The 27163-nt window shown below is 36.1% G+C and overlaps 1 protein-coding gene across 1 annotated transcript; it reads right to left on the bottom strand.

The window, feature by feature from the left end:
• Positions 1-78: 78 nt before the first annotated feature.
• Positions 79-27163, bottom strand: GPR174 (G protein-coupled receptor 174). Its single transcript, XM_050776393.1, has 3 exons — positions 26492-27163; positions 14751-14847; positions 79-2213 (listed from the first exon to the last, which is right to left on the bottom strand). Exon 3 carries the CDS (start codon positions 1651-1653, stop codon positions 652-654), a length of 1002 nt encoding a protein of 333 aa, XP_050632350.1. The 5' UTR covers positions 1654-2213; positions 14751-14847; positions 26492-27163; the 3' UTR covers positions 79-651.

Below are 27163 nucleotides of genomic sequence, written 5' to 3'. Positions count from 1 at the left end.
AAATATGTCAGAGGCCTGAGTTCAGATTTTCATTCTGTGAACGGGTGTGACAAATAATGTTTCATGTTGACACAAAAATGAAGAAAACAGCTATTTTAGTTTTCAAACTCTGAAACGGAATCACACTTGAGAGATAAAAATGATCTTATGTTTACAACATTTTCTTTACACAGGGTAATATATCATCTATCCCACTAAAATATAACCAAACATACGAAAAAGGCATGTAAACTGTGATTACTAATATAAAAAGACACCTACATCTCCTCTGAATATAAAGACTCAGTATCTGCTGTAACAAAACTGAATGCTTATGGTGGCTCCAAGCTAATACTCTTTTTGTGCCTGAGGGTCACAGGTAAAAGTACTGACTAGAGTTGAGAGCATATGTTTGTAGGATGTCACAGAAATTTGATATTTTAAGATTTACAGACTTGATGAAAAATTACTACATGGATATGTCAACATCAATAATGGTGGATCATAATGCTCCACATAGGTCCTGCTTTGAAGAAGTGAATTCCCCACAGCAGTAAAATAGAGCAGAACTGAAAAGCTGTGTTTTTTTGTGAGTTCTTCCCCGTGGCTTGGGTATTGCAGATATGTTCTGAGGTACTTGCATTTCAGGTCATATTCACCTTGGTTTTTCTTTTAGCATAATTCAGTTGTCACAGTGGAAGCTGTATGGTTACTCACAAAGGATTTTGCATGGAGTTGGATGCTGTCATGCAAATCTTGTCTTGAAAGCCGTCTTCGGAACTCATTAGTGGAAAAGTAGTATATGACTGGGTCAAGACACGAATTCAGACTAGCAAGACACAATGCCACAGAATGAAATATTAGAATCACCCTTCTGGCTAGGCAGCTTTTAATTTCATTGGACTTCACCAGGAAATCTAAAGGAAAACTGAAATGATAAGGTGCAAAGCAAATTAGGAATACCCCCGCACAGGTTAGAATCATCTTCAAGGCTTTCTGTTTCTCTCCAAGATCTTGGGCCATGGGATATTTATCTTGCAGTGATAAAACCGTCTTCCAGGTACAATACAGGACAATCAGAAGCGGAGTTACAAACCCAATCAACTCGCCAATGGTCATCATAACAACGGACTGGGCCAGGTTGACATTCCTGGTAGGAAGATCCACAAAGCATTTGGTCCTATTGCCAGGGGTATCATCACTGGTTCTGAGGAGTGGGAAGAGTACACATGCAAGGCAGATGATCAGCCAGCCAGCAATGCTGATGTACAGGTCATATTTCTGTTTGCAGTCATGGAAGCGAAAGGGATACATGAGAAACCAAAATCGTCGCACACTGATGCAGACCAAGAAGTAGATGCTTGCATACATGTTGACATACTTCAGGTAGAAACAGAACATGCAGAGACCAGGCCCAAATGGCCAGTCATGATTCAAGTAGTAAAAGATCCTCAGTGGCAAGGAAAGAACTTGTAGTAAGTCAGCAATGGCTAAGTTTATCATAAATATCACAGCTCGTTTTGTTTCTTTCATATAACCATAGAATACCCACAGGGCTAATATATTCCCTATGAGACCTGGCACAAGAATGACAGTGTATGTCACTGCATAAATAAAGTAACGAAAATCTGTATTGTCTCCATCTGGCCCGGTACATGTGTAATTAGCAGGCATGATTCTCTCTAGAGAAACTATCTTTGCCTAATGGTGGTTCAAAACCTAAATTCACAATCAACTGCTGTTCCTTCCAAAAGATTGCTTGCCAGTGGGTTGGAGATACCAAGTATAAAATAACCTTCCTTTTTTTTTTTACCACGTCAGCCTGAGTCTCTACATATTATTCAAGGATTTTTCAAAGAACTATCTGCATTTTTTATTTAGATTTCTCTAGAGTAACTACATGAAAGTCTAGTGTACAAGCACAGATGACAAGCTGTTACAATTTCCCTCTTGTTTATTTTAAGGCCCTCTGGGACATCATGAGAGCTGATTCTCTCCCATTTGGAAAAGGAATGTACCATATAGCAGTTCCTCAAATTCCTATATGATGATAGCCTTCTCTTTACAGGTGTCTGGCAGGCCGTTTTTCTTTTTTTGGCTCACATAGAAGAAAGGATTGCTTTAGTGCACAATGAGTCCGCCACTCTTCAGGGATGATTAACTTGGAAAGATCAGCTTTCTGGGACTTTTTCAGCTATATGTCAAAATCTAAAAAGTAGGAAACAAAGGCAGAGCTGCAAGCAAAATAAAATAAGTCAATTATTTCCTGGCCCAGCTTTGAAAAAATAGAAAAGCCTATGTTCAGAAAAATATTCTAGTTTGAATGAAAAATTCTTATGTAAGGGAAGGGTATATGGTGCAGTTTCTACAAGGCACTTTATAATCACAGAAAAATATAGCTTGAAAGAACATGAGAAGTAATCTAGCCCCTTGTTTTATATAAATATATATATATAATTTATATAAATATAAATTAATTTATATTAGTAATATAAATCAAAATACATGAACGAATGACACTTGGGAGCTTGTTACAAATTCAAAATCTCAAGCGTCACCCTGGACCTGATGCCTCAAGATCTGTGTTTTAACAATGAACTCAGATGATTCTTCTGCGTGTTAACATTTGAGAAACTATGATTTGGATTACTGCTTTACTAATCTTACTGATTATCTGAATCATCTGGGGAAGGTTAAAAAATAAAATAAAAGCTTCTGGGTGTTTCCTCCAGAGATTCTGATTGAGTACTCGTGGGGTACAGTATGCCATTTGTATCTTTTCAAAGCTCTCCATTTGGTTTTGATATAGCGAGCCCAGCATTTGTCCTTGAACCATCATTTGATCAAAATCATTTCTATATGTCTAAAAATAAGTGGACAACCAGCTTCTCTTTAAATAATCCCATTTACTGGAGTCATTTAGTCACCTCTTAATTACCTGAGACAGCAGATATAGCCCCAGAACAGAGAATCAAAATCCATAGAAAGTTGACTCAGTTGGGTCTATGACCCTTGTTCTGAGGTAAATAAAGTTTAGCTTAGGTGACTGGATAGTTGCCTCAAGGCTACTGAAATCTAGGAGGACTTAACTAACTTTAAAGATATGTGTGGGAAGAACAAAAATGAAATGGGAATTATGAAACATCCTGCTTTGAATGATCAAATCCATGTGGTTTGAAGTGTGCTTCATTGAGCCCCCGAACAAATTATTATTGTTATTTTACTTCAATTTCATGGTAAGTGAAACAGCACATTTTGTTTACATTTTAGGTTGTGAAGCCCTGTCCAGAAACCATCCCATCACAGGTAACAAGCAACCACTTGCTCAAAATTCAACTTTATATTACAGTCTGGTTAGGTGCACACTTTATTAAGCCCAGAAAAAGCAGACCTAGTGTGCTGCAAGTGACTGCAAATGATGTGAAACTGAATAGCTCTGTGCACGTATATCAGAGGAAATTGTACCATTATGACACGTGAGTAATCACAAGTTCTGGACAGAAGAGAACAGAACAATTTCCTCCTAATTCTGATCAGCACACAGGCAAATCTCAGGGCTTCATTTTTATTTTTGAAAATCTTCAAAGTAATAAAATGCTTTCAAAAGTATTTGCCTAGTTACTTCTCCTAGGAAATTCACCAGTTTTGCCCTACTGAGTATTCTATCACTTTTTTTAAAAAAATCAGTTTTAAAGAGAGGTGCTCCTGGATGTCACTTCAAACCAGGCTCCCAATTTATCTTAGCTTCAACATCTACAAGTTCCCCCAGGTCAATTTCATGAAGAGAGGAAACACATATGTGTAGACAGACAATACAGTTATTGTGAACATTGCCTTTTTGCCAGGAAGTTATTTTACTTAGCTAAGTCTAAATTTCTCTGCTGAGATCTGAAAACCATTTCCTCTTAATCAGACTGCATTCTGTGTCTCTGCTCTGAGAAGTACTCTTTTAATTACTTGGAGACAGCAAGAAGGTTATTACTCAGCCTTACATCACCAGTCATATTGCCTTTTCTCATATATCTTAATTTGTGATCATTTCATATTCTGGAGAATAGGGAAACCAACTGGTATTGAGGACCCCACAGGCTATTCAACCTGTACGAAAATTAACAAGACCTTTAGCTACTATTCGCTTCCCTGCCCCTACCATCCATTGGGAAAAAAAGAAAAAAAAGTTAGGCTGTGTATTCTTACACTGCTTTTACCTCTCAGGGTCTATTTTTATTCTTTCCCTTTTACTTAGGCAGGGTTTTTCAACATTTGGCACCTAGGCTAACTGGAGTGCTTATTAAAGATGTGCATTCCCAGATGGACGACTGAATCTTATTTGTCAAAGAGTAGAGCCAAAGGATCTACATTTTAACAAGCGTCACAGATAACCAAATTGGACAGCCTTAAAATCCGAGAATCTTCATTGAGTGATAAAGGGCAATACCAAAACCAGTTCAGTTATTTTGTTAAGCTACATAACCAAACTGAAGTTTTTGCGGGAATTCGCTGTTTTCCTATCTTCATTGCCTGTGTTTTTGACTTTCTCTCTGCTTAAATTGCTCTATACCATCCTTACCTGTTGAAATCCTGTCTGTCCTCCAAGGCCACTATCTTAAAATGTTGCCTTCTTCATGAGACTTTTGTGATATCTTGCCTAGTTGTGATCATATCTACCTGTGAACTCCCAAAGCACTTTGTGTCAGAAATATGTCCCTTTCTTATTCATTCCACAAAATTGTGAGCAGCTTGCCAGCAAAGACAGTGTTTTCATGACCATTATAATCTTTCACCTCCAAAGTGCACAGCTACTTTACATGTAGAAGAAACTCAATTAGATTCAACTAAATTTAGGTCTAAGTTTAGATCTAAACCAGAGCCTAATGTAATAAGAAAAACCCTTTAGGCTGGGCACAGTGGCTCACACCTGTAATCCCAGCACTTTGGGAGGCCGCATCTGGCGGATCACAGGATCAGGATAGAGACCATCCTGGCCAACGTGGTGAAACCCCGTCTCTACTAAAAATACAAAAATTAACTGGGTGTGGTGGCGCGTGCCTGTAATCCCAGCTACTTGGGACACTGAAGCAGGAGAATCGCTTGAACCCGGGAGGCAGAGATTTCAATGAGCTGAGATCGAGCCACTGCACTCCAGCCTGGCAACAGAGCGAGACTCATTTCAAAAAAAAAAAAAAAAAAGAAAGAAAGAAAAGAAAGAAAGAAAGAAAGAAAAAGATCCCTTTAAGTCTATACATACTATGGTCTTTTGCAAACAATATTATACAGCCCCATTTTGTTGACTACTGTTTAACTTGTGATTCATAGTGGTTCGCAAACCTTGTTTATCTATACACCGTTAAAAGACTAGTGAAAATATTAAATCACTTATGATGGATACTATGAAACACTGAGCAGACAGTTTAGGATTACATGTAGCCAAATATCTGGCTGGCTATCAGTGTCTTCTGTTTTTAGTACTCCAGGTGTGTATACTCCAGCTCTTAAGAGACAAGTCACAATTTTACAAAGTTCCATTTTACACATTAAATTTCAAATATTTCCACTTAGTTGAAGTGATGAGAAGATCACAAGTTAATATGTTACAGTGGGAAAGCTGTATGTTTCCTGTTCTCCGTGCTGACAGGGCTGTGGGGATTTTCCTCCAGCTTTTCTGAATGTTCACCTTGTGTCTCAGAGAAAACATGAACATTTGGACAAGAAACAGGATTTTTAAAGGAAAGTTATGGGCTTCCAAGCTTACATAAAATAAACTAAGGTCCAAGATAATCAGATTCTTCTGGCCCCTTTCACTTTTTTGCAGTCCTCTTGCAATTTTCTCCTTGAGAGTGTGCCCTATCCACTATTCCACACGATTAATAGCCTGTGAAAAGGGAGGAGTAAACCAACCTTATGGGGTCTGGTAGAAAGACCAAGCATGGAATGGAAAATGAAACCAGTTATCAAGGTCTCACTCCAGGCTCTGGCCAGAATTGTTGGTATAGGTAGCTACCCCATATGGTGTGATTTTAAGGGACTGAAAATCCTTATTTTAAGAAGAAGGAGGGTAAACATTCTTTCCTACTTGGTTTGGGCCCAATTTCCTTTTTGCTTGAGGATAAGCCTTTTGTCCTAGAGAGTTTAGGTTGCAAATGCCAGACTCACACCTTTAAAGATGGGGCCCAGGAACTTAAACCTGGCAAGCTTTCCCTGGAAATGTCAGTGCTTCACACAAACTAAGAATTTCTGGAGCATGTACAATATATCCCAGTAGATCCCAGAGCTTTTGCATCCTTGGCCTCTGTGCTCAGTTACTATATCAGCTTTTTGTTTCTTTTTGTCTTAGTGCTTCGTTTTATTCCTCCTCGTTTACTTGTTCTTTACTTATATTTGGGAGTCATTTTCTTCACAATATATTATCCAATATATTATTTAAAATTTCATTTTAAAGAACAAAAAAAAAATACAGAAGTCTCTAAGCAGACATTAGGGTTTTCAGAAACTTTTAGAAATAATCCTAATTAAAATGATTTAAAATTTTAAAATTTAGATATTAAAATACAAGTGACAAAAACGAATTGTTGGCCTCTCAGTAATTACTCTATAAAGTGCACACAGAGCTTTCAGAAAACACACAAAAATATGCCCATGAAACATTTTGTATATCAATAACTACACAATTAATTTAAAATACGGGTATCTCATTCTTACATTTTAAATGACAGACACTAGATTCTGTCCTTAGATTAAGTTTTGAGGAAGGTATGGATGAGAGGTGCAAAACATTGACCACTATTATTACAGATGATTGAAAATAAGCCTCCCTTAGTGGCACAGTTTTATCTTTTGCTAGACTTGTATTAATTTTCTGGATCTTGGTAGCATGTTTCCTCTCCTACTCCTACTAAACAGGATTATGGTTCGTTGTTTCTCAATTTTCTACCATTTTTCCTATACTTTTGATTGAAAAATCAAAAAATTGATTTTTCCTAACATCAATTAGGCAAGACTTTGGAAGAATTCACTTTATCCCTCAATTCAGAAAATAAGCCTCCTTTGTCATTGAGCAGTAACGACATGCAAGGAAGCAGTATTGTGGGCCTATATTTCTCCTTCCCGTGTCATAACCCTCCTGATTAGTAGAAACAAACCAAACATTTTGGCAACTTGTGGCTCTCAGAACTATCCTTTTGATTAGTAACACTGGATTGTCATTAAAAATAAAGATGTCTGGAGTCTTTAAGTAATCTTCCACCAGTGATGACAACTCTATGTCTGGCACAAGCCACCTGGCTTTGGTGGAAGCAGAAGGTGACACATAATTTCTAATGCATCTCCTACATGGTCTTTTTCTTTTGTAAGCTACTACAGTTGAGAACAGAGCTATAATTGTAAAATGTTAGAGTAGTAGGAGGTACCCTGGAACTATCTCCAAAGGAAGGTATAGGGGTGTGGTGGGGGCGGGGAGAGATTCCTAGATTAACCTTAAAGACTTGTGGTAAATCTATTGTACCCATGATCCAAGTGCCCAGGTAATAACATATTCATTTGGAGCTCACTCTACTACAAGTCTATAATAAGGATGCTCCAAGTATGAAATATCAAAATCAAATAATAATGTAGGTCCTCATTAGAACTGTTGTCACATTTTTCTCAGATAGCATCATATATATTGATTGGAAGGGAGTGGTGAAAACCATTCATATGGGACTATTTCATATGACTCCCTCTGTTCTTCCCACAATAATCTTTTAGGTACTAGATTCACAAAGGCCCACACATTTTGCTCTCCTGTACGAGATGTATAAAGTGTCCTAAATGATAGCAGACTTCATCCCAAGTCTTGCCTGAGATCATGTGGGGCCCTAGAGCTTAATGTATGGACAATATTTGAATGGAATGGTATGTATTTGTGTCCGCTGCACAATATTCTGTTACTAAATAAATTTTCAGTAATTTACATTATTTGCAATATTTGGTTCATTTTTGGAGACTCCTTATTTCATAGGATAAAAAGTAATACAATTTGATGTTGGGATCTAATGAAGGAGGACTGGCAGGTCAATGTTGTCTGCTTTTGTTTTTTGGCTTTAAAAACAGAAATATATTATCTCTTCTTTTCTTGTAGTCTACAGTTTTAGTTAAAAAGTATCTCGGAAACTGAGAAAAATCCCTTCTTCCCAATCTTTCCAGATGTTCTTGCAGAAAGACAATGGACCTCCATTCTGGATTAACTCAAAGGACACAGTGTTGTCTCCTACCTAAAAGTAATAGACTAGTAAATATCCTGCTGGCAAAAGTAAACTTTCTGTACCTTTTTAGCATAATATCAGTAATACTCAGCAGTATTTCAGAAGGCAAAAACAAATTCACGTTTTCTCTTTTTATAAAATTTTGACAAGAGCAATCGCCCCACTTACTTTTTAATACGTTAAATAGCAAGATTTTCTTATTTTAGACTGACATATTTCTGCAATTGCCTTTATCAGATACAGGTTGAACTATCTTATTAAGTTGTGTAAAATCTTTCAAGTGTCCACACTACAATGGCCTAAAAAATCTAACATTCTAAGCCTGTTCTGCCTTATAGCCTGATTTATTATTACACCTTTTCAAATGCCCTAGGCTTCCACCATGCCACACTGTTCTAGCATACAGCATGTACCTCAATGTCTCTGTCTGACTGTCTGACTTTAACTTGAACATCCTTATTTTCCAGCTTCCCAGCAACACTTTATCACCTTGATGGGTGGGAAAATTTTGATTATCTAATAGGAGATATTTTGATTATCTAATTTCTTCCCATAAATCTTCCTTGAATCATTTACATTGGAATTGGCCCTTCTTCCTTTAAATTCCCATAGCATCTTGCATGTACCTGTGCCATAGCCTGATATGGTTCAATCTCTTTAATGATGTAGATAGTTGTCTATACAACCACGAGATTGTAACCTCTTTGAGAGTAGGAACACTGTCCTATTAATTTATGCATTCCTTGTAACAATTAGAATAGTTCTTTACTAAATGCCCATTAGTAGATCTTTAAGAAACACCTGTTAAACAGATACTACATCTGCATGTTTACAGAATCATTATTTTAAATTGTCCAGTTCTGTATCATCTTTGCAGTAGAGCACTTAAAGGCCATTCAAGTTATAAAATCTAAAGGCATATTTAGTAATTGTTAGCTATTGTTTTATTTAATGATATTGGCCACTGAAAAACATTTACATTTGAAAATCCCAAAGTCATTTTTTTAAAAACTTTTTTTTAAACTGATAATTGCATTCAGATTTTTTGTCTTTACACGCTTGTCTCTCCTCTCCTCTCAAGCTTATCTGCCGGGAAATTTGCTCTTCCTTACTGGTCACCTGCCAATGGATAAAAATAACTGCTTTGAACATTGCCCATTGAACTGATTAGGATTTCCTGCATGGTTTCCCCCAAATAATCACAATGTGTTCATTTAAGTGTTTGTGAAGCAAACTGAAATAACTTTAGTAACAAGCAAAATAAACCACCTCCTTTGCAGCAACAATGACCCCTCTAGCTTCACGTCCATTTAACCTTTAAAAAAATCTTCCAGCTAGAAAATTACCATCTTTATCTGCAATCCATGAGCTAAGGCAGAGTACACAACTCAAAACACAGTTATTGCCTCATTTAAAAATCTCAACTCTTGTGGAGATACATTTATGCAGCCACATCGGATTACAATCAAAGAAAGTAAAAACGAAAGCAAGTCAGTTAAAAAAAAAAAAAAAAAAAAAGCATCACCTCCTCTCCACACACATGCACCAAAATGGAGTAGACCACACTTCTTTGTGGCAATGTAGTGCTATTTTTATTTTCCCTGTCATAGCTTGCTGCCTTCATATGGCAGGAAATGACAAGTCCCTGCCCACCATAGCTAAAGGACTTGGCAAGTACCCTCCAAAAAAGTTGAACAGACACTGGCCTCCAAAACCTGCAGTTTAGAAAAAAATAATATTTTTAAAATTAAATGTACCTGCTGGTTTGCTCCCTTTTATTTGTGCCACAGGCTAATTGTTTATCCCCTACATCATTATTCACTCAGAGAATAAGGCTAGATTCCTGAACACCAGTGGCCCTATGGAATTAATTTGGGCTAGGGTGACTTTATATGTAGGTTAAGCATTGGCTTGCTATTTACTTATATCTAACTTCCTTCCCTTAAATATATGGTGTGAAAATCTAAACAGAGAAAGTATTTCTAAACCATAACTTATGACCATAAATAAAATAATTGTTAATGATGTTATTTGCAATATTTGGTTGCTTTTTAATGATTTTATTTCATTAGAGTGAAAACTAAGCAACTAGCCAATTCTTGAAATTTATTTAAATCAAGTTCAATGTATTTTTTGCCTGTTTCTTTTGTAAAATTTAAACAAGTTTTAGGGGAATGATGTTTACCTCTAAGCTATGGCAAAGAGCCTGAGTTCAGATGTCCCTTTGGCGTACCTAACAACATGAGTATTTGTCAGGTGCAAAGAGATTAGAAACATAACTCTGACGTTCAGAAACCCAATTGTTTGTTTCAGCGATTGTATCAGTAACAGTTTAATTACAAATATGCACTTTCTGGTTATTTTTATTTTAAAATAACCATCAAGTGGTTATATACTTTCATCATTTGTTCTGTGATAGGCCTCTAGTCTACTTACCTACTTAGCTATCTATCTGTCATTTAGACAAGCTTTTCCAGATAGGATCAAGGAAGGTTAAAACAAATAGCTAGCAATCTTAAGTGGAAATTTATCTAAAACTGGGACACTTCTATTTCCCTGCCCTTCCCAACATTAGGAACATCACTGATAACACCAATAGCTCAATGTTTCAACTCTGAAGTATTCTTTAATTCCTCCCTTCTCTCTTCAATGCCTTCTATTTAGACTTCTACTGAGTTTGTCTGACCTTCTCCATAATATTAGTCTGATTTAACTTGTGCTTTGCCTATTTTCTTGCTCTACTTACCTGAATTATTTAACTCTCAAAACCTCTGTAGGTATGCTATCATCACATTCTATATACCACACCAAGGTATACATCTTCATGAAATCTCTTTTGCCTGAGAGGATGAGTAGTAATCTTCATTTGGAACCTCTAAATCTGAGAAAAGTTACCCAAGAAACACATCCTACACACCACACACAGTTAGTACTTTCTATACTTCATAAGTGAGTTCAAACTTTTAGGACATGGGATTCCCCACAGTGATAATGTTTTCTTTAAATAATAAATTTTTTTAAAATCAGGAATCCAAATGAGTTTGTCTCTCCAAACCTGTCACTGTGAAGGTCTATATGCGTATTTCAATTTTTGGAATTCTCTTTTAGAATTACACTCAGAACATGCATCATATTCTTTAGAATAATTTTATGGGTGACAAATCTTTGATTTTTAAGGGTAGGTAAATTATTGGGAAACAATCAAAAGCCATTAATAGCCAGTCTGAACAGTGAAGTTAGAGATCAAGTAGAAAAAATGTCATTTTTATTCAAAAGCATGATATGACGACATTGTTTAAAGACTCATTTTTTCTTGATTAGATCAAACTAATTCCAAAGACAATTTCAAAGAGTATGAGAATATTTGGTGAAATATAGCATCATTAAGATAAGCATACAGCCTTGTGAAGTCACCTTCAAAATGATGACATTTATTTGAAAGTATAAGTTGTGGTTTTTACTTAAATTAGTCATAGACTGAGAATGAGAAGTCTTGAATTCTTATTCTACCTCTGCAATTGAATGCCTGTGTGACCCTGGGAGAGTAACTTAATTTCTGTGGGTCCCCATTTCTTCTCTAAAATAAGCATGTTAAACCGATAACTTTTAAAGGGAATTTTAGCTCTAATATTTTGTCATTTTACTTCTGGGTTTTAAATAGCCTTGGTTCTCCATGCCATATACATTTCTTCATATGTATGGGTATATAATATTATATAATATCCAAATATTTGATAAATAATAAGGCATGATTTACAGTAGGCAAGAAGAGCATGGACTCTGGAGCCAGTCTTACTGGATTCAAACCTTGTCTCTGCCACTTCTTAGTTGTGAGGCTTTGGGCAGGTTATTTAAATATTTCTGTGCCTCAGTTGCCTCATCTGTTAAGTGAGATGATAATAGTACCTACCTCTATGAATATTTAATGAGTTAATATTTATAAAGCTCTATAGTAAGTACTATATAAATATATAAAGTAAACAAATTCTTAGCATTTTATGCAGTGGAAGATAACTGTGTGCATACACAAATGTTGTGGCCAAAGGTTGAATGCTATCTAAGGTATCTAGGAAAAAATAATTTAATAAATTTTCATGAATATCTTTATACATCTATGAATAAATGTTTTGCTGTTTTGGTTTGTTTTGGTTTTTGTTTGGTTGTAGTAGTGGTTGGGTCTCTCTCTTTTACTCTCTCTTTCTGTAACTAGACTTCATACCTTGATTAGGGATTTTCATGTCTATTAATAAATGGAAATGCACTTGAATTTCCCCCAGTTAATTTGAATTTTGTATCATAACAGGATTGGAAAGATGAACCGGCAATTTCTCCTGTTAATACCTCCAACAGAGGTATAGTACTTCATTTTAGCCAATAGATTATTACTTTTTCCTATGTTGAATCTTTAAACATTTTTCTGGGTACATAGTAGGCATACATATTTGTGGGATACATGAGATATTTTCATACAGGTATGCAATATGAAATAAGCACATCATGGAGAATGGAGTTTTCATCCCCTTGAGCACGTATCCTTGGAGTTACAAACAATCTAGTTGCAGTCTTTACATTACTTTATAATGTACAATTGATCATAGACACCCTGCTGTGCTATCAAATAGTAGGTCTTATTCACCCTAACTTTTTTTTTTTGTACTCATTAACTTTTAACAATAGAAATATGCCACTGTCGGCTGGGAGCAGTGGCTTACGCCTGTAATCTCAGCACTTGGGGAGTCTGAGGTGGGCGGATCACGAGGTCAAGAGATCGAGACCATCCTGGCCAACATGGTGAAACCCCATCTCTACTTAAAATACAAAAATTAACTGGGCGTGGTGGCACATGCCTGTAGTCCCAGCTACTCAGGAAGCTGAGGCAGGAGAATCGTTTGAATCCAGGAGGTGGAGGTTGCAGTGAGCCGAGATTGTGCCACTGCACTCCAGCCTGGCCAGCCTGGCGACAGAGCAAGACTCTGTCTCAGAAAAAAAAAAAAAAAGAAACGAAATATGTCACTGTCTGTGTAGGCTACCCTACCTAACATGAATCACTAATATATTAATATATGGATGTTACAAACAATATGCTTCAGACAGGTGCCTACTTTTTTATCCCTGTCTCACTGAGCTTTCAACTGTACTCATCCTGATTACATCAGGGGAAAGGGCTCAATTGGTCTTGAACAGAGGTTCATTTCCCTTTCATGAGAAAGTCTCACTAGAAAGAAATAATGGGGTGGCCTAAACGAAAAAACAAAAAAAAAAGAAAAAAAAAAGAAAAGGAAAAAAATGGGGCCGCTTTAATTTGGCTTCCAGATACCCATAAACCCATATATTAGTTTGGTGCAAAAGTAATTGCGATTTTTGCCGTTACCTATATTAACTGCAAAAACCACAATTATTTTTACATCAAACTAATATTAAATACTTGTATAAATCATGAAGGGGATATGTGCACTACAGGAGTTTTATTAGCTGTTAGAACTCTTACCTCCTGGTTTGAACTATAACATAATGCTACAATGATTGGGGTGTTTTTTCCCCCATGTTTAGGTGAACTGTACAGTCATTTGTTCATGATTTTTCAAACTAAGCTCAAGCATTAGACATGTTCCTTTACAATGATTAGATATAAAGGTTTGTGCTTGGGCAATACACTTCTTCTAAAAAGAGATTCCAGACAAAGAACTAAAAAGCAAACAGCATAAACACTTGCTGCTCTGAAATCTGCATCTTCCAAATCTGCCCCTAACCTAATACTTACCAATCAATGAATAGAAATTTGCCAAACATTCAAGTGATTCACCTATGGCTACTGTAATTTTTCTTGTCCACAAACAGCATCAGCTTTCTCAACATACACACATATTATAATATTGTATGCATGTAGAGTGGCCAGTGTGTGCTGAGTGAGATTATATTATATAAGTTTAACATTGAAAGCATGTATTTAATCTGTGCATAGACTTACTTTCAAAATGGGAATAAACACTGTGTACCCTAGTTTCCCAAATCACCTTTTGAAGCTAAAAAGTAGGTCAAACAGCCCATAAAAATCAGCGCCAGGACTAGTGTTAGATGAGTGAGGCACTTTCCTTGGACACAAAATTTAAGGGGTTGAAAAATAACTCAGTGATGAAGAGAAATAGTATTTCAATGCAGTATTTTTTAAATTGAAATGGATAGAAATATTCACAGTAAACAAAATGTCAAGATAGTAAATAAAGACAGGATCAGTATGACTGAGTATTTTTTCTTTGTCTCAGGCAAAAAAGACTCAGCAGAGCACTATTGAAAAGAATGCCACATTTTATCAAATACTTCAGAAACTACAGCTTTTCATGTTCTGTAAGAGTGTACATCTTGATTGCTAGAACCAGGATATTGCCTGGTAATGGTAATCTATCAAGTAGACCAGCAAATGTGCAACATGTGGCTAGCAAAGGCTCTAATTATCTGTCCAGGACCCACAGGGTAAAACAGTATTATTTTAGGAAAGATGCCGAAATAGAAGTCAAGATCATATTTGACTACCTGCTGTTTCCTTCGGTGCTGATGGAACTTCTTAATCAGAGCAATAGGGTCTCCTGACGAAGCATTGGAGAATCTGGCTCGATTAATTCATTCATGCCTTAAAAGACATAGAAAAGCAACGGTCAGGTGCAGCATGGAGAAGACGCTCAGAGAGGGCTGGGAAATTTCAGCAAGTGGATGCTGAGATCTCAAAAATCAATTACCACAGGAAAAGGAGAGTATATTGAGTTACACTTAGTCATTAGTGGTAGTGAAGTAGAGTGAGTGAGAATCCCTTTAGCAGTTGGCATCTCTTTTTGACATGGCAGCTTTTGGAAAGAGTGAGCGAAGGTAGGAATGTCAGTGGAAGGGTTCATGTGTCACTTCCTGGTCACAAGGAGCCCTTAACTATGGTGAACTATGTTAGAAAAATCACACAGCCTCTTGTTAAACTCATAATAAAGTTGAAGTGTAAAAGCTGTCTTTTTCTCAGTTAGTGATCTTTTCTAAATAGTTGGCATGACCACAACTGTTTCATTGATTATTAAGTACATGTGGAGGGAGATCCAGCTGGCCAGTGGTTGTCAGCACAGCTGATGCTAGGAGACAAATTAATTTCTACACAAAGCTGTCTTACATGTACCCTTAAAATTCTTGTAGATAGTTTCTTGTGTACAGTGATTTAGGGACACCAAAAACCATACCCCAGCTTCCTCTGCTCTGCTTTACCTAATGATCACTTGCTGAAGCTTGTCATCTTGCCAGAAATGTCCCATTATAGATTCAATCCTTTAAGAAACTATGTGTCCAGAAATCTACTGATAAAGTGAAAATACTGCAAGAAGGGATTATGTATTAGACTATTAACTGTAATCAATCAGCTAAGCTAGATTTTCCTTTAGAAAGTGGAAGAAATGAAATACAAAGAATACATTTTACTTGGTAGAATGAATTAAAGGAACATAGAGTGGGACAGTTTTAGGTGGGTGACATAGTAGGATTACTTGAGATGCCAGATCATAAGGGTTAGCAAAGGATCTTGCAAAGGGAAGGAGAAGAAGAAGGCAGGAAAGACAGAGGGAAGGCATCCAATGCAATATTTTCCACCTACACAAATTTGCTTCAAGTTAATCCTTTTAACACGATGATTTTTATTTAGAATGATAACTTTTGAAGGAATCCTTTGAAAGAGACTTGCGTTCTAATGCCAGCTTCATTTGAGTAATCTTCAACCAATCGTTCTGTTTTTCTCTCTCTCTCTTTCTGTTTCTGCCTCATGTAAAATGAACAAAATAATAATGCCTACTCCTGGGGAACATTGTTAAGATTACAAGAGATATCATAAGTAAAAACCAATAAGTCCGGGTTTGGCACATAACAAGTGCTCAATAAATACTACGTATCCTTTTCTTCTTTCCTCTAGCACCTAGTAAGTAGAGTACTAGACACATTAAAACACCTTAATAAATTTTTTTTAATAGAGGAGGAAAAAATAGTGATCAGGATTTAACACACAGTAAAGTTAATTTTAAATTATTTTTGTCTTTGAGAGAGGGTAACAGAGTGGGAGAAACAGACCAAGTAGAAGATGGGAAACCAAAAGGCAGGTCCAGAGGCCCAAGAATCCAAAGCAGCTTATCATGGGGACTAGGAAAGAAAACCTAGGCCGTAAGTTAAAGTGACAAAGTTATATTCCTTGCTGATAGTTTGTTGTTTGTGAAGACAGAACCAGAACAGCTCAAGCACCACTTTAGTGTGTCAGATATTTGAGATCAAACTAGAGTAATAGTCTGCAGGGACAGAGTTTAGTGACTGAGCAGGATCATAGATTAATCATAAACACCAGACAAACGTAGCTGGCTAGAAGCAGATTTTATTGAAATAGCGAATATTCTTAGGTACTTTTTAATTTTTAATCATTTGATTTGTTATACTTTATGAACAGGAGTCAGTTAAGATATCAAAGAATGGATTTTGTTTTAGAGAGTCACTTCATTATTTTTTTTTCCAGGATAGCCGTATACTTTAAAACTAATCTGCTTTACTTGCAAGCTTTTACAAATCCCAAGATAGGTGATTTAGGCTGAGAGAAACAGGGTGTATAGAAAAGAGCACTAATCAGAGACATATGACACCTACCTTTTAGTCTTGATCTTATCACTAATTAGTGGTATGACCTTGGGAATGTCCCTTCTATCTCTTGATCTCGGTATTTCATCTGTGGAATGAGGGAGCTACTAGATTATCCCTAAGGTTACTTTGCACTTTTATAGTCTAAGTCTAGTAGAAAGGTTGATTAGACAGATGGACCCAATTCTTGATTAATATTGGGGAAGATGCAAAGAAACCCTGTGTTCTTCCTCCCCAGTGCATTATCCTTCAGGCCTGACTGAATCATCACACCACAACTTTAACTGCCTGGGCTCTATATCCAATCCAAGACCCATAGTCGTAAGCAGGCTTTTCTAGTTGGCACAGATTTGTTCCTCTCACGGACTACTTCCCATCAAAATATCCCTTATAGCAAGTGTTTCTACTTTTATGCTTAAAACTATTGAGATGTGATAAGTGGATTTAAGCTAATACATTAATGAGACAGAACTGGAAAATAGTATCCAGGACATTCACAGGGAGTGTGTAGGAATTTTCCTAGCAGCCTTTCTTAAATAAAAACATAGGTACCATTGCAGTTCTAGACCAAATGGAGCACAGTAGCATGAAAGGAGAGTAGGGGAGAGGTTATAGTCAGCTTGAATCCCTCATATCATACACTGGAGCCTTTTCAACAGCCTATATATGGAGTAATTAAACAAGTTCAGTCAGTGCATATTTAATGAGCACCTTGGGTAGCATGTCGTATCCATTGATAAGTTCAATGGTGATGTAGATAACGATTAATGAGCCTTATAATATTTTCTCATTTTCTGGAAGAACTGATTCAGCATTTTAAATAAAAATTAGACTTTATTAATCTTGATTAAACCTTCACTAATTTTGTATTAAGTTCTATGAATGCTCTGCTTTATACAAACAAGGCAGCTGAGGCCCAAAGAAAGTAAAACTCATCCTGAGTTATATAACAACTTAATGGCACAATCAGAACTAGAACCTAAGTTTTAATTCAAAACGCTTTTGTTCATTTCCTCACATCACACTTCCTCCCTACTACACATTCTATACTATGTGTGTAGCTATTTCTCTTTCCTTCATATGGTCAGACTATCTAAATGTAACCTTTATGTTGTTAAAGACTGTCAATTTTTTACGTCAAATACCAGTGTACAAATCACCAGCAACAAGTGTCCCTTTGTTTTTTTTCTACAATGGTATAGAAACCAATATTCTTAACTGTATGCAGAAGAAACCACAACCTATTCCTGTCCGTTCCCCATCTCTCTCTCTCTAATTCTACCTTACCCCATGCAGAAACAAAGATATTCTCTTTACATTGAGTTCATTCATTTCTGTTGGCATTCAAGACTGGAAGAAAGTGACTAAAATAAGACAAATGTTATTTTTACTCTGTGGCCCATTTCCTGCTGCTGCAGTTTGCTAAACTATCAAGCTAGGACAAAAGAATGGAGTGATGAGATGAACAAGACCTTGCTGTAAATCAAGTAATCATGCTATATATCACAGAAGATAACAAGAAATGAGACATGGCCCCCGCCCTGGAAAATCTGGCAGAAGTGACACAACAGAAAAAAAAAGAGAGATGTGTAAAATCAATTGCTAGATTGGGCAGGTCAAATGTTAAGCTTGTAGAAAGTTGCCATATATTTAGAGTAGAAACATACAACATACCTTAAAGTGGTTGGACTATTCCATACAGCATTTCTAAAAACAGCAATTCACTGATCCATAAAAGTTATGCCTCTATTTCTCATTTATTCAGCTGCAAGCCTTAGAACTATTTTGCTCCTCATAAGCACTTCAATCTGCAAGCTTACCCAGGCATAATGCTGACATGTGCAAAGGGAAATTTGTCAGGTGAAAGGCAAGTACAACTCAATGTTCCTAGAGTGATTTCAATCCATTAGCACAAGGTATTTTGCAAATTGCACAGAGGAGCTCTGGCAAAAGAAATACAAAGTCCCTGTTCAGTATCTACATGGTGATCCATACCCTTAAGAGAGAAGTGTCCTCAATTATACCATTTTCTCAGATAGAGAAACTGAAAAATGAGGGAGCTTAGTGCCTTGTTCAGGATATACCTCTAATCAGTCCCAAAGGAGCATGAGTTCAAGCTTGTGATTGGTGCCTGCTGAAAGCATAATTTAGAAGAGAGTTTAGAAATTGATGTCCCAAGGTTCTTCCTCTATTTCCTCTTGGATAGGGAGCACAGACAGAGGAGGCGAGTGTGTAGAGAGCAAGAGAATATGTTGGGAAATAATTAGCATTATCAGGAGACAGACAAGACTAAAACTTTGTTATTGTGTTTTTGTTCTTTTAACTCAAGATTCGATAACTCACTGGATCAGATGGTTACCACACTGAGCTCCTAAACTTAAGTATGCGATTAGATTCCAGTTAATTCTCTCTGTAACATAGACACAGAGTATGCTCTGAAACAAGAACAGGTGTCGTATAACTCCAAGTCCTTGATCGTAAGGAAAAAGCTTACTCACAAATATAAAAATAATTCTATCCTCTTTCTGATGGTTGATGTGTAAACTTGATTTGCATATGAAGGATCCCATGTTTTCCCCCAAATTCGAATTCCTTATAGCCAATATAGAATGCACTAGGAAGCCAGCAAACAAGTAAACACATAAATTAATCTATTGCTGCAGAACTGTTTAGGAGAGCCTCTGTGTACAATTTTTTGAGCCCTTTCCTTTTGTTGATACTAACTTGCATCTAAAACCACACATTGTGTTCTAATTTCTAACACAGGCTTATATCTGGAGTTCAGAACCTTTGCTCTTAAACCTTAGCATGCCATAAATTAGATTACACAGAATAAAGCAAAAATTCTAATATGATTTTCTTTTTCCATTATGTCAGCTTAAGTGTAGATGAATGGTGATTCTGTTTAAGGCAAAAAGTTCCATGAAGTCACACACCTTCTTCCTAAATCTCTTTTGTATAATCAGAATTAATTTGTGTTAGCTTATCCTCCTCAAGTAAGTAAGTTTAAGACGCAGTGGTTATATCTCGTAAAAATAGAAAACACATCATAAAGAATGGTTGAAGACAAATAAAACATTTAATTTTTGCTTTTTACAATTCTCAATTTTATTCATTTCATTCCCTATTCCGTGCCTCCTTTTCCTTGTTCACCTAGCCTAAATTCAATAAAATGACAGCCTGTTTTGAAATGGGTACATCCTGAATTCTTCTATTACCACCTCTCTTGATTCTCAAGTGGAAAGGGACAAGATAGTGAGTTATAGCTTTATCATATAGAGACAGCATAATATAAAGAAAGAGCTTTGACAATCAACAGAATTGGGTTTGAAACTCAACCAAGATAGGTATGTTTATCGCATAGATTGTGGTGGTGGTTTCCCAGGTATATATTTATCTCCAAACTTACCAAGTTATATATATTAAATATACACAACTTTTTATATGCTAATCATACCTCAATAAAGTGGTGTTGAAAAAACAGTTGCATATCATTGGACAAGTTATGTAATTTCTTGAACATTAGTTTCTTAATCTTTAAAGTGGAGAAAATATAGTTGTTGTCAAAATGATGTAAGGCATCTTGCCCAATGCTTAGCATATCATAAGTGTACAATTTTAAAAATATATATTACTTTTGATGATAGGACACTAAAAATAAAAGAGCCAGTAGTAGATAAGCTCAAAAAACCTGCTAAATCTTAGTTTCTGAGTAGCTGCTTAGATATTTTATAGCTTTTTCTAGAGTTATTACTAAAAATATACCTGATTTAGAATAGAGTATAAGCTCTACAGGAAAAAAAATCTGTATCAAGGATGGTTTGAATCTGATGTTGACCCTTAGTTCATGATGAGACTTTGGACCTGCCTTGAAACTCATGTATGGAGCTGTGAGAAGGCTCTGGGAACACATACATGTACGTCCAAAATCCAAAATCATATTTGAAAACTATTATTTTCCCTTTGCTAAAGAAACTAGACTGAACTCCCAGAGATACGGGAATAGAAAAAGGCCAAAGACTCAGAATTCCCCATGAAGAAAATAAAGCCATTACGCTTATGAGTGAGACTGAGCTAACCAAACCTAATTTTCATTCTACAATAAATTATTACAATCTAAATGTAATTCCTCACTCAGGAAAGGGTTGTATGAAATTAAATTTTTATTTTTAAAACAAATTTTTAGATACGAAACCAAATCAATTCTTTTTAATTAATGTGCTGAAATTTTGCAGGAAAATATAAAGAACTGATCACCACTTCTTAGAAGTATTTCATATTATTTGACCCAATATGACAAGTGGGTTAAAGCATGCAAATGTTAAATAGATTAAATTTAAAATTTTCAAAGCAACATCATACAGTCTTTAGAGGGTCTATATTTGGGTGATTTACTATCGATTTTCATTTCTATTGTGTGTCCAAAATTTTTCCAATGAGTGTCCAAGTGTGTCACTAAATGAAAATTATGAAGAGAAGATTGCATCTCTATGTATTGTGTTCAAGAAGCCCATACAACAGAGGTTCCACAGCATTTGAGGAGGAGCCAGCCTGATTAACCACCATGCCCATATTCTTCAGATATTGATTTAGCCTATAGTTTCACTCTGGCCATTAATGTTTGGCCCAAGTACCAGTCAAGGAATAACTTATAACCTGGGGTGATCAACTTTAATAATTTTTCTCTATTGGACTATGTCACAGATATTTTCAAATTTAATGATTCCCAGAGATCAGTTGGTTTTAAAGTTTCTGAGTAAATGTTCCCCTGGAAAAGACCCAAACAGACACAAAGATAATATTTCTTAATGTAAAATTCTTAAAACTGTAACTTAGGACTAAAGCAGTCGTTAACAAGTAATTATACATCAAATATAATCCAGGTTATAGTCTCTATTCTGAAAAACAGCCCTTTTCTCTCTGCAGATTACAGAATGCCCTCATAGGGTTTACTTAACCAAACTTCCTGGAAAAAAAAAAAAAAAAAAAAAAAACTGAGGGAGGTTTAATCTATTCTCTATAAACAAAAAAGCCTTTCAGCAAGATGTCAGAGCAAAATTGGGTATCCCCAAATCCAATATATGATCACTCACTCAGGATAACTTGGGCCACAAATCTGCCTTCCCTAAATAAACCGGATGGATTATCTAGACCAACCAGTTTACAGTCTAGTCTGTTACATTCATACTCTGCTTCAACTAAGTAGAATTATTTTTTTTAACCCTAATAAACTTTTAAAAGTCATAGCATTTCAGAGAGAAAGGTATTACTATACCAGATGTCTTCATATGCACTGTGACTGCTTTTGATACAAAACTCTATTTCTACGGTCAATAGTTCTTCTTCAGAGAGACTAATGCTAGGTCAAATCACTGAACTTTGCTTTGTTAAATTGAGTTAGTTTTATGAAGTATTACAAAATCAGAACTACGTAGTTTTAGCCCTAACTTTCTTAGAAGAGAGAGAAGTTAGCAGGTAATTTATAATTAGAAGGTATAAACATAAAGGGGGAAAAAAGGTAAAAATAAAAACAGATCCCAATAAAAACTGGGCCAAAGAACACAGAAGCAGAATGCTATTGTTATAAGGATGTGGGAAAAAAAAGTTAAAGAAATATTTCTTTAGAAAATTAAAGGAGTAAGTCCTTCAGTATGAAAATTAATAGGGGCCATGAAACTATAGATTAAAATAAAATGCAAATTTTAAAAAATAGACTCTGTGGGCTTTTTCGTCTCAGAATATATTTTGCTTATAATATTTAATTGTAAAAACGTACCTGAGAAATAATAAATCAGTCTATCTTCCACATGTTATTCATTTTTCAGCACACCATTTGGCCTGACACTTCAAATAGAGTAGACACCTAAAATAACACACTTTTAGTTTTAAAGAAGAAGTAACTTGTAGGTCATCAGCATTACCTAAAATAGATTAAATACTTTGAACAGTAAAGGATTTCATCACCGTCATCCTTTACTTAAGTTGTTAGAATTATTTTATCATACAGAAATACGTCACTGGGGCCAAGTGCAGGGGCTCATACTTGTAACCCCAGAACTTTGGGAGGCCAAGATTGGGAGATTGCTCAAGGCCAGGAGTTCCAGACAAGTCAAAACCCTGTCTCCACAAAGAAAGTGCAAAAAGTAGCCTTGCATGGTGGTGCGTATCTATAGTCCCAGCTCTTTGGGAGGCTGAGGTAGGAGAGTCATCTGAGCCCTAGGGGATCAAGTCTGCAGTGAGCTGTGATCACGCCATTGCATTTCAGCCAAGGTAGTAGGGTGAAACCCTGTCTCAAAAAAAAGTCATTTATTTATAAGAAATATCTGGTAACATGTGATTGACTTATAAGAAATATTTGAATCTCATCTGCCAAGTAAAGCTGAAAAAATTTTTAGCTAAATAATAATAACAATATTAAAGCCTTTCATCATTGCTGAGAATGTAGATAAAATCTTATTTTCTGCCCTAAGTAGCGTGACATTTTGTAAAAGCTTTTTAAAGAAACAAATATTATGTCAGGAAGTAGGAAAGGAGTTGATGGGCATTTTTGACTTGGTGAGACATTTGCATATATTTTAGGTTTCCAGTGAGGTAGTATTTGTGCTATCCAAGACACAACTGAGTCTGAATTGGCAACCCTGGCTCCCACGGTGGGAACAAGTCATGCTTTTGCATGACCCACATAATTGAACCTGATAATGGTTAAATTTTAGTTTCCTCACTAGATAACTAAATTTAGTGAACTTCTTGACCCATAACCAAGTTTCCAGAGTCTATACAGACTTGATTTTGGCTAATATCTTGCATATCTGATTATTTGTCAGGAGCTCTGTCTGCATCTTGATCTCTGGCTGCTGCTAATGCAGCTGTTGCTGCAAAGTAAAGTGATGCCTCTGGAACACACTCTTTGTTAATCTTTCCAAGACTATACCAGAAGAACCCACTTTAATTTTCAGATCTCAGATAGCTCTTTGTTATATGACAAACATTAGTAATATTCAAGCCACTAATTACTGCATTCCTTTTCAGGATTCACATACTATAACATACTGTATGTATTTATCTTCCTCATGCTCTCACCTTAGTTGATCAACCGTATGTGCCTGTTTCTGTCAGACAAGATACCCTAAAATCTTCACTCCTTTCTCAAATCTGGAATCTCCTACACCTCAGGACCTCCTGGATACTCTCTCTTGTCCAATGAACTGGCTGCATTGTTGCTCTGACACTCAATACAGCACATACACTTCTAGTATATGGCCAGGTCTTTCTTAATCTTGTATTACAGCATCTAGCATCAATTTGCACTTTGATTTTTCTTTGTTTGTTTTTGTTTTGTTTTGTTTTGTTTTCTATGAGCACAGTAGGAAAAACTCTTTCCTATTATTGGAAGGAAACAGTGGTAAAGCCCAGCAACTCAAGGTCTGTTACAATATTAGGGCCTTTGGGGGAAACCTGAAGTGTGCCTGATATTGAGAGATTCTTGAATGCTCTCAAAATGAAATCTTTTAATATTTCCCAATGAATAATGCATGTCTCTTAATCCATAAACCTTGATAGTCAGCAAGGAGAAATGAACAGAGCACTGGACAAGGTATGAAGAGACCTGGATTCTACCTTTGTCTCTGTCACAGACACACAGTGGTACTTGACCCAGTCACTTCACCTCTATGAGTCTCATTTTTTCCAGCTGCACAATGTACACTATAAACTTACTTTACTTCCCAAAGCATAAAAGTCTCAGATGTTTGCCATTGCTCTGAAAGTGACCAGAGCTGAATCTGTTTCTGACAATTTCTTATTCTCTGACTAGGGATCTGGAGACTGATTCTTGAGACCTATAGCATACAAAGAAGGTTTTGGGTGGGGAGTCACTTTAATGGGCAAGGGAAGAGGCACCTACTGTGCCCCACTTTTATCAAGATTGGGTGGAAATCAGGAAAAGGAGTTTACTTCCCTTTTTGGTTCTGGGTAGCTCATTGGTGCCAAAGTATCTATGAGCAGAATGCAGGTATGTTTCTTTGTCCTCTTCCTTTCAGTTACCTAGTACAAAGGGCCATAATGAAGTGCATTCATTCCTAGGGGTCTTCGGGTGAAATTCAGTGAGATATTGGGAGCAGTCTATGACTCGCTTTGTGTTTATTCATCTTTACATTATTCGGCATCATATTAATCTGGCCCCAACAAAATAGATACACTAGATAGTTCCTGTCTCATACACATATTATTACAAACATATAGCAAAGTAGAGCAGTACACGTGTTCACAAGTGCAAAGCACATTATCTGTAATTAAAAGTATATCCTCCTTGAACACAAACTTCTTGGCATACCCAAATGTTTGCTAGTGTGACTGGTATAATCTTGCCCTGGGTGGAAGAACTTTAATCCTCTCTATAAGTTTAATGTTTTTGTGTTTATATCTGATATTTACAGAAGCTAAAGGAAAAATGAAATACTCTTTGCTGAATGATCCTAAGCTCTCTAAAGCATATAGTTCTGCTTATTGAATAAAATTATAACTTTTTCTTTTATGAAAAATTTTGAGCAGTATAAAATAAAGTCCATGTACATTACTGTTGACAGGAGAGGATGGAGCAGGAAAGTTATTTGAGATTTAATCATGGGTCATGTTGTAACACATCCCTCCTCATTTCTATCTCTCTCTCACATAGGAATTCATCACTTTTTTCTTTTAGTCTCTGAATGCGGCTCCTAGCAGTTACACACCATTTATAGTGTCATCATAGGGTTTAAAGTCCAAAGGCACCGTCCTAAACATTTCCTCTTGGAGCACAAAAAGGAGACAACATGCAAACAAGGAAATAATTTCACTTACATTTTGTCAAAGTCATTTTTGAGTATCTAGAAATGTAAATTAAATTCAAAATCATTTTAACCGTTGTTGATTTTTTAATGTGCTGATTACTTACTTTTGTAGATAGAGCTTATCTATGAAAAACAGAGCAACTGTGCCTGTTATCTTTCTTATTTCCCCTTTCTCTCATTATAAACACGTTTTCTTAAACGTGTTTGAAAGCAGAATCTTTATATCTATCATTAATTACAACAATTAACTTTTACAGTGAAAATAAGTAACTTACACAAGCTGATAGGAACATGCATTTATATTAGCTAAGGTCCTGAAATATTATATCTCTCATTTTTCAAATAATCATTCATTTTGAAAAGGACACAAAGTTAACCAGTTTAATTATGCAGCAGATAAAAATAGCACCCCCAAAGAGTTATAGCAAAGAGTAGATAAAAATTATCCTGCACCTTTATGTAAGCAACTCTACTTAATACAAATGGGTTAAATCGCCAATGTTCATAGGACTATTTTATTCAATATCAATTGAGCTAAACACATTATTAAAAATATCTCCATGTCAAACTTAAATTTTCCCAAGTTTAAAGTTGCCTCCCTCCTCTGGCAGCCCATCATACACTTGTTTTTGTTTCTTCAAATACCAAGGAAATGACATTTAAGGATGGTCCAAGTTCATTATATCCATAACCATCCTTAGACTTGACAAGTTATACAGATCTTTGTGTGAAGAGTCCAGTTCTAGATATTAAGGGAAAAATGCACAGATGAGAGCTAATTATGCATAAATAATTAGAACCTACCATTTCAGTTTCTTTCTGTTTTCTTCAGAGATCTCCAAAGAATTCATGTGATGCCCACTCCAACAAGGATGCTACTGATCTGTGCATCAATTTAAGCTCCCTGTTCTGAAAATGACCAATCCAATTCTCCTTCACTAGCCAAAGAAAGAAAGAAAGAAAGAAAGAAAGAAAGAGAAGAAAGAGGAAGAAAAAGAGAAAGAAAGAAAAAGAAAGGAGAGGAAGGAAGGAAGGAAGGAAGGAAGGAAGCAAGGAAGGAAGGAAGGAAGGAAGGAAGGAAGGAAGGAAGGAAGGAAGGAAGGAAGGAGTAAATACGGGAGAGAAGGAAGGAGGGAAGAAAATAAATAAAAGTAAAAATAATACAAAATAAAAGAAAGCCGAAAGAAAAATTATGAAAGCAAAAGGAAAAAAAAAATTATCAGGAATATCTAACCACTATCATGTTGAACATAGTAGTAAGATGTCAGAGTGAAATATGCAAGCCACTCTCTGTGTACACTGAACATTTCCGTTTTCCAGGGGGCAGCCAGCGTGCTCTTTTGCTTTCATTCTCTCCGCCCCCGCCCACCCTCGTTAATGATGCAGGGCTACACTACTGGCTGCATGTAGAGCCTGCAAAGCTTCACACTTAGGAAAAGAAATTCTTCTTTCTATTTCTAGGGCCACAGTTCATTG

This window comes from Macaca thibetana, chromosome X, assembly GCF_024542745.1.
Source record: "Macaca thibetana thibetana isolate TM-01 chromosome X, ASM2454274v1, whole genome shotgun sequence".
Lineage (NCBI taxonomy): Eukaryota > Metazoa > Chordata > Mammalia > Primates > Cercopithecidae > Macaca > Macaca thibetana.
Note: the sequence above shows the minus strand (reverse complement) of the source record. Positions and strands in the feature narration are given on the sequence as shown.